The 9,814-nt window shown below is 40.4% G+C and overlaps 1 protein-coding gene across 6 annotated transcripts in view; it reads right to left on the bottom strand.

Moving 5' to 3' along the window:
- The window catches only part of Spire1 (spire type actin nucleation factor 1), a 127,259-nt gene that overhangs the window by 23,592 nt on the left and 93,853 nt on the right, over window positions 1-9,814 (bottom strand). For 2 of the 6 annotated variants that reach the window (XM_029546940.1, XM_029546938.1), the window contains exon 9: window positions 4,406-4,447. The exons of 2 other annotated variants lie outside the window; for them this stretch is intronic. In XM_029546940.1, coding sequence (XP_029402800.1) covers window positions 4,406-4,447 — 42 coding nt within the window. The remainder of the gene's footprint in view (window positions 1-4,405; window positions 4,448-9,814) is intronic. 2 more of the 6 variants (XM_029546937.1, XM_021214551.2) reach the window with 1 other exon arrangement.

The raw sequence follows: 9,814 nt of genomic DNA on the forward strand, positions 1-9,814 counted from the left end.
TGTGTGTGTTGAGATAGGGTCTCATGCACACCAGGCTGGCCTTGAATTCACTATGTAGCTGAGAAGGATCAACCTCTGATCCTCTAGCCTCCACTTCTCTTATGCTGGGATTAAAGTGTGTAACACCATGCTCAGTTTATATGATACTGAAAGATTAGTTTCTATTTAAGAAAAAGAAGCCAGGCTTGGTAGCTCACACCTATGATCCCAGTACTTGAGAGACGAAGGCATGAGGATTTTTAGGTGGCTAGATTGGGCCAGGGAGTAAGACGGATTTCAAAACAAATGATAAGAACAAAAAAGGAAAAAGGTACCTTAGAATATACCTCCTACAAAAATGACTTATATAGTTAATTGCCTAAAACGACTATTGAGCCAGGCAGGGTGGTGCACGCCTTTAGTCTCAGCACTCATGGGCAGAGGCAGGAAGATCTTGAATTTAAGGCCAGCCTGGTTTACACAGTTCCAGGACACCCAGGGTTACATAGTAAGACCCTGTCTCAAAATAAATAGATAAATAAATAAATAAAAATAAACAAAAAGAAATAAATATATAAACAACAAATTGCACTTGTGTCCCTTCTCAGTTGCCTGTGTTCCAGCAGCAAAAGTTAGTGAGCTAGCCCACCTCTCAGAGAGAGATTTAACAATCCCAGCTTCTAAGATTGGCTCACACTTTCCAGGCAGAGAGACTTTACTGATTATATATCCATTTACTGTCTTGTAAACAACTATGATATGAGACCCACATTTGTGGGTGTTATTGCTTAAGAAAATTTAGAAGTTGTTTAAGAATTAAATTTTTAAAAAAGATTTATTTATTTTTATTTTGTATGTATGAGTGTTTTTGTCTAAACATATATAAGTGCATCAGATATGTACCAGTGGAGACCAGAAGTGGGTGTTGGATCCCCAGGAACTGAAATGACAGATGGTTGTGAGCTGCCACAACAATTCTCTGGAAAACTAGCCATTAGTCTACCCTCAATTACTGAGTTATCTCTCCAGAGCCAGGGTAGATTAAAAATGTTAAACTGTGAGAGCCAGACTTGGTGATGAACATCTTTAATCCCAGCACCTAGGAGGTAGAGGCAGGAAGATCTCCATGAGTTTGAGCCTGGTCTACAAATAGAGTCCCAGATGGACAGGGCTGTTACACAGAAACCCTGTCTTGAAAAACAAAACAAAATAAAAACAAATTTTAAAGTTGTGTTGATAGTATTCAATACTGTTCAGATTAAAAATACTTAAGTAGTGTTGGTGTGGTGGCTATTCTTGGTTATTAACTTGAATACATTGAAGAGGCTGGATCCACCTGTGAGGGACTTTTCTTAATTAAGTCATTTGAATTGGGAAGACCCTCCCTACATCTGGATCTTTTGGGGTGGGAAGATCTATCTTAACTGAGTCACGGCTCTAGTGGCAGTCTATATAAGGACCACAGAAGAAGGAAGCAGTTGCTCTCTGCCAGTTTGGTCTCTCATTGGTGAGTTTATTCCCTCCTGGTTATGCTGACGACCATCTGAGACATCGAGCATCTTGGACCAAGACACTGGACTTCTGGACATTTTGTCAGGAGATAGTCACTGTTGGAACAGTTGGAACACAACTTGTAAGCCAAGATACATATTAAATCATAGATGTGTAAGTTATATACATGTAACATATGTTACATAATAACTCATTCCATGAGCTCTGTGTCTAGACAATCCTGATTAATACAACTGGCAAAATCCAAAGGTTGGTGTGGTGGTGCATGCCTGCAATCCCAGCACCTGGGAGAGTAAGGCAGGAGGTTGGCAAGTTCACTGATCAAGCTCTGCTTGACATACAAAGTGAACTCAAAACCAGCCTGAGTAGACCTGCTTCAAAATAAAGTGGACTCCACTGGCTGAGTGCTTGTTTAGTATATCCAGGGCCCGGGTTTAATCCCCAGCACCTCATAAAGTCAGGCAATGGAAGTAACTCAGGTACTGTAGCGCAGCACTTTCCTACACTATGCCACACTCTGGGAATTTAGTTCACATTAGTTACACACACACACACACACACACACACACACACACAATTGGGGAGGAAGTTGGCAAAATGACATATAAACTGAAGTTTAGGGAAATCCACGAAATGACAAAGGCTGTCCTGGCTCATTTCACTGAGATGCATTGATGGGGGAGCTTTGTAAACAGCTCCATGGTTGCTGTGAGACCAACAGCTGTCATGTGGCTCACTCACTACATCTGTACTAAGTGAAGCTCTGAGGATAACGTGACTGGTAAGAGGTCCTGCCAGGAGGCTTCTGGTGATTCCAACGCTAGACACTGTGTAGTCTCATTTCCTGTAAGGTTGGGCATAACATAGTTTAAGGAGTTTGATTATTTTTATATACTATTGAAATAATATATATGATTCAGTATATTAAGTGAGATGAGTCAAACTCTTAAAAGAGTATTTTTTTGTTTTGTTTTGTTTTGTTTTTCGAGACAGGGTTTCTCTGTGTAGCCCTGGCTGTCCTGGAACTCACTTTGTAGACCAGGCTGGTCTTGAACTCAGAAATCCACCTGCCTCTGCCTCCTGAGTGCTGGAATTAAAGGTGTGCACCACCACGCTCGGCAAAAGAGTATTTCTTGAGGGAAAAATGATATCTGTATGTAGAGCACATGTTAAGATTATAAAATAGGTTTTTTTTTTTTTAAGAAATTATCATGTCATCATGTCTTAGATTCAGAGTCTAAAAAGCATGTCCAAGATATTAATACTTGAATAATTCTGTCTGCTCCTTTATTTAGTTGGAGGAAATGTGACTGTAACATGGATTATACATTTAATACTTGCATAAGAAAAATAAATCAGACTTACCTCAATTGATGTTGAATGGCTTATTAGGATTTTCACTAAGAAATAGTTCTAAGATTCACTTGAACAGCAGAATACACTTCTTCACTCTGCACTGAAGTTCAGTCACTATCTATGCTACAGGTTTAGGCTGTTTACGCCTTAATTCATTTCCCTACTAAGGATGCACTTTAGTCTTCAGAGTTGGAAGAATGGAATACTCTTCCCCACTTATGATCTGGGCGGTTTAATGAACAGTGACAGCATCGATGAAAACCCAAGCAGCACAGAGGTCAGCAGTGAGCACAGGGCAGTCACACAGCACACCACCAGGCACAGACAAAGAGATGACAGCAAACAAGGAAAGCTGACAACACAAGCCTGTGCTGCCGGCTCTGCCAGCATGCCTGGCTATGCTGGCGAGTCGGTGACCATGTGGTCAGGTGTCCTACCCCTTATACAATCAATGCAAGCATGGCCAGTACACGTCCAGAGTGACAGGATAGGAAACGGATGTGGCCAGCTTTTAGAGGTTAGTCATAACACACATGGTCCAAATTTTGGCTTTATTTCCTAGTCTAAATTATTTACAAATTCACAACACAAATGATTCATAAAATAAATGAAATCAGCCAAGTGGACAAAGGAAATAGAAAAGGCTCTTTGGTGGTCAGTCAAAAAAAAAAAAAAGTTTAAGACCAAAATATTAGTCATGCCTGAGAGCTACAAAAATAAACAGAAAACTAAAAAAGCATGGAGACTAGCCTGTAGTTACAAGACAGTAAATAGTCAATAATAATGCAGCAGAAAAAGCTACTATAACTTGCTGGCTTATTAAGGATGAATTTGTATGTCAACAATTCTTTGTAACTTAAGAGGTAGTCTATAACATTTCAAAGAACATTCTGAAAGAATGCATCGTAACCTCATTTTAATCTGAAACAGTGACTTGTGAAATTAGATAACAGGATTTGCAAAATCTTATAATTAAGAAAAATATGAAAAATTTCTCAAAAATGTATTTAAATTTTTACTTAAAAAAAAGAAGCTAGTTTTATAGTCAAACTTAGCCATTTTCAGTTATTCATTTAACCATCACCCTGGCCCACTACACAGAAATTGTGAAGCACACTGTAAACGTAGGGCACAGGACAGACAGTACTGATGGTGATCTTCTGTGCATATTCAGCAGAGATCATGAGTAACAGGCTCTACCCATTCAGCAGAGAGCGGTGCAGGAGCTGGCTCTCAGTGTTTCAGAGGAAGAAGCACTTTAAATCTGTCTCTATAAGTTTTTCTCTGTTCCCTTACAGGAAAGGCCTGACCCAGTGAGAGCTACCATACACTGGGTGGCTACACCCACTGCCTTCTGGGAGGCTGCACACTCACTGTGGTTGTATTTACATGTACTGCTTTGAAATAGGTAGGCTATTTTATTTTAAGCTGACCACAGCTTAGAAGGAAACTTTTCAATTTTCCTTTCTGGCATGTTTAAACAAGCAGACAAATGAATGTGACTCACAGAAATCACACAACCACGTCAGGTATGAAAGTGCTTTTTTTTTTTTTTTACCTGACAAGTCAAAACTGTGAGACATGCTAAGTGGCCGCACTGCTGCAAAAAAGAAAACAAACAATAAAGAGAAAGTAATTCAGCCGTTAGGGATCCAAAGGCAGACAGGGCAGGGAGGCAGGGCTCTCGCTGGCTCTCCTTGGGGGTCTAGATAGAAGCTCATGGATGCAAGTCTGACATGTAAAACAACTACAAGAGTCTTAATTCCAGCTTTACGACAACGACAGAATAACAATAAAAAGAAAATGTAACACTTTAAACATACTGAAAATGAAAACAAGATAGAGAGAAAAGATAAGAACCTAATCTCCCCAGAAGTGATGGCATTCTTTTTGTATGCAGTGCTCACTTTCATTCAAAAGCTATGTCAGGACATAGTAAGTAAGTTGTAAATAATGTTTAATGGGCAGGAACTGAGTTTAAGCATTTCCACCCCAATGTGCAAGTGAGATGTTTAGATGTTTCAGGAAAGTAGATAGAGACTTTGTGTTGATGAGAATAATTTTCCACTTGCCATTCAAAAAAATAATAATACTCAGTTCTAAATTTTAATATATTCCAGATTTCCCTTACTAAGTATAGCAAATAAAATAATTTACATCTCAAACCACTCTTAATCAAGTTTGCTAATATCTTTCATTGAGCTCTTCTCTGGTAGATGAACATAAGTTTTGAATAAACTGATCACCACACACAAAAGAAATACTATCCTTTCTTAGGAGATGCAGTTCCTTTTTCCCCTCTCCTTTCTTTGTATTTGTTAAGCTAACCTGTTGCTTTATGCAGGGTGTACAGTACGCCAGAAACTGAGCTGCATTCCCTGCTTCTCCTCTTGTTGTTTGTTTACTTGGAGTCTGAGTGAAATTTCCTAACTAAGGCTCTCATTTTTCAGCTTCATATACCAGCAAAAGGACCACAGTGAAGGATCACTGTAACTAAGAAGTTTAGAACAGAAAAATATCAATACATGAACAGAGAGTGAGGTACAATAATAATTTCAGACATCCTAGGAAAAAAATAGAAATGGTCCATATAATAGTAAGGGAATAGGTAAACATCATTTAGGCATTGTTGGGAGATCACATCCAAATAAATCATGATTGATTTATATTTAATGATAAAAAATGTTCAGGCCATACCAATGTTAAACCAAAAGAATAGTTTTTGCTATTATTATTTCTCTCTCTCTCTCTCTCTCTCTCTCTCTCTCTCTCTCTCTCTCCCTCCCTCCCTCCCTCCCTCCCCCCCTTCCTCTCTCTTTCTTTTGAGACAGGAATTCTCTGGGTAGCCTTGGCTTTCCTGGAACTTACTCTGTTCTGGCTGGCCTAGAACTCAAAAATCTGCTTGCTTCTGCCTCCTGAGTGCTAGGGTTAAAGGGTACATTACCACCACCTATTTAAAATTTTTTATTTTATATTTTATGCATGTATAGAAGCTGAAGGACAAGCTTGGGTGTCAACATTGGGAAGGAAGGCTGTCTACCTCCTTCAAGTCATGTCTTTCAGTGGCCTGGAGTTTACCAACTAGGCAAGACTGGGTGGCCACGAGCCTCAAGGATCCTCTCCCTCCTCCACCCGTCTCTCTCAGTTCAGGGACTCTGAGCTTGAACCACCTTGCTGGGCATTTGTGCATGGCTTCTAGGACTGAACGCAAACCCTTCTGCTTGAAGGCAAGTGCCTACTGACCAAGCCACTTCTTAACCCTCACTCTTATTTTATAATGCACAAGTTCACAGTGAATGCTCACAGATTTTGAAATTATGGGCAATAGTCTCTGTGGGCATTAAGACATTTCCCAAATATCTGCATTGTTTCCACTTGCAATTACAAGGAGGAAATATAAAAATCTTTAGAGAAATTTGTTTTTCCAAGTTAATTCTACCAATCCTATTCTAACCAAATACCCTAAAATACAAGTCTATAGTAAAACCCAACACAGTGGGGTAGGGGTGGGGGAGCAAAATTTCTTACTTTCCATTTGAGATTAGTTTAAACTCAGAATTCTAGAAGCAAGGAAATCAGAGCAATCATTTTCCTTAAAAATCTATTTTACTTTAGTGTGTATGTGTCTCAGAGGACAACTTGAGGACTGTCCCTTCTACCAAGTGGGTCCTTCTAGAGATCACACTTGGGTCATCAGGCTTGGTGGCAAGTGCTTAAGTAGCTGAGGCACCTCACCAGTGTTTGAATAATCACTTTCTACAACTACTCAATTCTAGATACTGTGAAACATCAGTGCTCAGGGTTAAATACAGTAAACACAACATAAATCTGCCCTTCAATTTTTCTAAAGCAGGGTTAGCCTTTACATAAAATCTTGAAAGGTGAAATAAGGCCAGGTGTTAAGAGAAGGCCTGCCATGAGAGACTAAATGTATCAGTAGTCCACAAACTCCCAACCTGGGATGTCAGCCCTCAGGAGGACCGCTGCGAGTTTGGGCCCAGCATGGTCCATAGAGTGAGTTTGAGGCCTGTCAGAGCTGTGACCCTGTCTCAGGAAAAAAACAAAAGTGTCGGAGTGGTAGCACAGGCCTGGGATGTCAGCCCTGAGTCAATCAATCCTTAGCTATAGAGTAAGTCTGAGAAGCACCTGACCTATGAGACACTGTCACAGAACACAAAACAAACAGAAAACCTCCCCAGAAGAAAACTCTCAAACTAGATTGCTTCACCCATGACTCTACCAAGCTGTGAAAGATGAACTAATTCCAATCTTTTCCAAACTGTTCTAAACCACAGGAGGAGGAGGAACACTGAAGTTAAAACACAAACAAAGAAAATAAAGCCTTAAAAGGTCACAGGATTTATTTCTGGGACACAGGATGGCATCCTGGTTAGTTTTGTTACCTTGACAAAACCTAAATTCACTTGGGAAAAGAGAACTCAATTGACGAACTGCCTCAATCAGACTGCTCTGTCAGAGATTTGTCTTGAATGATGGATGACTGGTGTGGGAGCCCATCTCTGTGCATGTGGGCCTCTGCTCTGTGAGAATACTAGCTCAGGGCTGGAGAGATGGCTTAGCTCTTCTAGAGAATGTGGGTTTGCTCCCAGCACCCACATGGCAACTCACAAGTATCTTTAACTCCACAGGTACCAGCCATGCGTGTGGTACATGAACTTACACACATAAAGGAAAATAGTAATAAAAATCTCTTTTAAAGTGATACTAAATTCAGTCAAGTTTCCTGATAGAAAATCGGCATAAGACAGGCGTACTGTGTGTTAATTTAACCCATATGAAAAGTAACACAAGAAAATAAGCCCATTGGTTACATCACTAAAAATAAAGCTATTCAGAGACATTAGTAATGTGGGAAACTATAAGACATAAACAAATGCAAAGATGGCTTGTGCTCCTAGGCTGGAAGAATAATACTGTTAAGCCATAAGGCTTCTGGGAATAGTAGCACATGTCTTTAACCCTGCACTGAGAAGGCAGAGGCAGGGCTATCTATCTCTTTGAGTTCCAGGAGAGCTAGGGCTACATGGTGACCCTGTCTCAAAAACAAAACAAAACAAAATCAACATACCCTAGTCACCTACAGATTCAACTCAATCCCAGTTAAAAAAAATCATTGTTTCTTTTCTCTCCCTGTGCCTACTCTTCCTCCTCTCTCCTCTTTTAAGGCTACACACTGTACATAGCCAAGGCTGGCCTCAAGTCACTGATCCTTCTGCCACCCAAACAAGTGCTGGGATTAGAGATGTGTGTTCCCATGAAAATCCTTTTTCTTTTTCTTTTCCTTTTTTTTTTTTTTTTCTGAGACAGGATCTCACCGTGTAGACAGGTTGGTCTCAAACTTGCAAAGAGTCATCTGCCTCTGCCTCTCGAGTGTCAGCATTAAGGGTATGTGCCACCATGCCCAGGGATTAAACTAAGGGCCTCATTCATGATAAGCAAAGACTCTACCCTGGAGCTCTAGTCCTCATTCCCCAGAGAATCTTCTTTTTAAAGAAAAAAGATTTAAAGATTGATTTAATTTTATATTGTGTGAGTACTTTGCTGTCATGAAAGTGTATACATCACTTATATACACATATGGGCACTCAAGGGCCAGAAGTATGGGGTAGGAGGCTGGTGGCAGATCCTCGGGAACTGGAGCTACAGACAGTTGTAGGCTGCCATGTGAGTGTACTGGGGTTGCACCCATGTCTTCTAGAAGAATAGCCAGGGCTCCTACCTGCTGATTCATCCCTCCAGCCTCCTCCTGCCTATTCCGTGGGAATCTTAATAGTAGTTGTCCCAGAAACAGAAAAGACAATCTTAAAATTCGTATGGTTTGAATGTGAATGTCCCCTTTGGGCTCATGTTCTAGGAGGCTGTGAAGTGTGCGGGGGGCAGGGACTGACTGACAGACATTACGTCACAAGGCGAGGTCTGGAGTACTTCTAGTCCTCATTTGCTTCAAGCTGCTGACATTGCTGCTGCTGCTGCTGCAGGACCCTTACAGTTGAGAGGCAGTTTACTTCATGGGGGAAAGGAACTTGCTGCTCACACAACTTACATGCTTATTTATCCATTCAAAATAGGTTAACAATTAATAACTTAATAATAAAATAATAACTGATGGCCTTGACTTAAAATCAAGGAAAGAACCTAAGTAGACAATCCAAAGGTTACACAGAAACTATTCACAACTACATGAAAAAATGTTCAAACATCAATCATCAATCACTAGGGAAATGAAAATCCAAACTACAATGGGAAATCACCTTAGATATGTCAGGAGGTTATCGTCAAACAAACCCCTCTAAGCCCCCAATGGTGGAGCAAGGATGTACAACTAGGACATTTGCTGCTGCTGGAGAGAACACAAAACAGTATGGCCACTGTGGAAAGTCCTTCCAAATAGAGTTTAGGGCGTAAAGGGCTTGCTGCATAGGCTGAGGCTTTGAGTCTGGACCCCTGGCACCCCTGTAACAGCTGTGCTGGGAGGGGTGGAGACAGATGGATTCCAGGGGCTTCCTGGGCCAGCTAGCTTACCTGCAACAGTGCAGTGAAAACCTTTGTCTCAAAACATATGGTAGATGATGGCAGAACAGCCCCTTATGTTGACCTCTGGCCTGTCTCTCTGCATACAAAGAAGTATACACACATACACACACACACACACACACACACACACACACACACACACACACACAGGCACAATTAGAAGGATTATGAAAGAAATGAAGTAATGCTATGTGTCTATCATCTATTATTGTACACATGTTAGAATATAAGGTTTTTCTTTCCTCTTTTTACCAAGATCTTATTTAGTTCTTATAGAAAAAATATAACAGAGGTAAAGATCTTTTAAACTCCTTTCTGATGATAAAAGCAGTTGTGTTTAAAGGGAAAGCGTGTTATCTTAGGGTTTTATTGTTGTAAAGAGACACATGACCATGGCAACTCTTTTTTTTTT

This window comes from Mus pahari, chromosome 15, assembly GCF_900095145.1.
Source record: "Mus pahari chromosome 15, PAHARI_EIJ_v1.1, whole genome shotgun sequence".
NCBI lineage: Eukaryota > Metazoa > Chordata > Mammalia > Rodentia > Muridae > Mus > Mus pahari.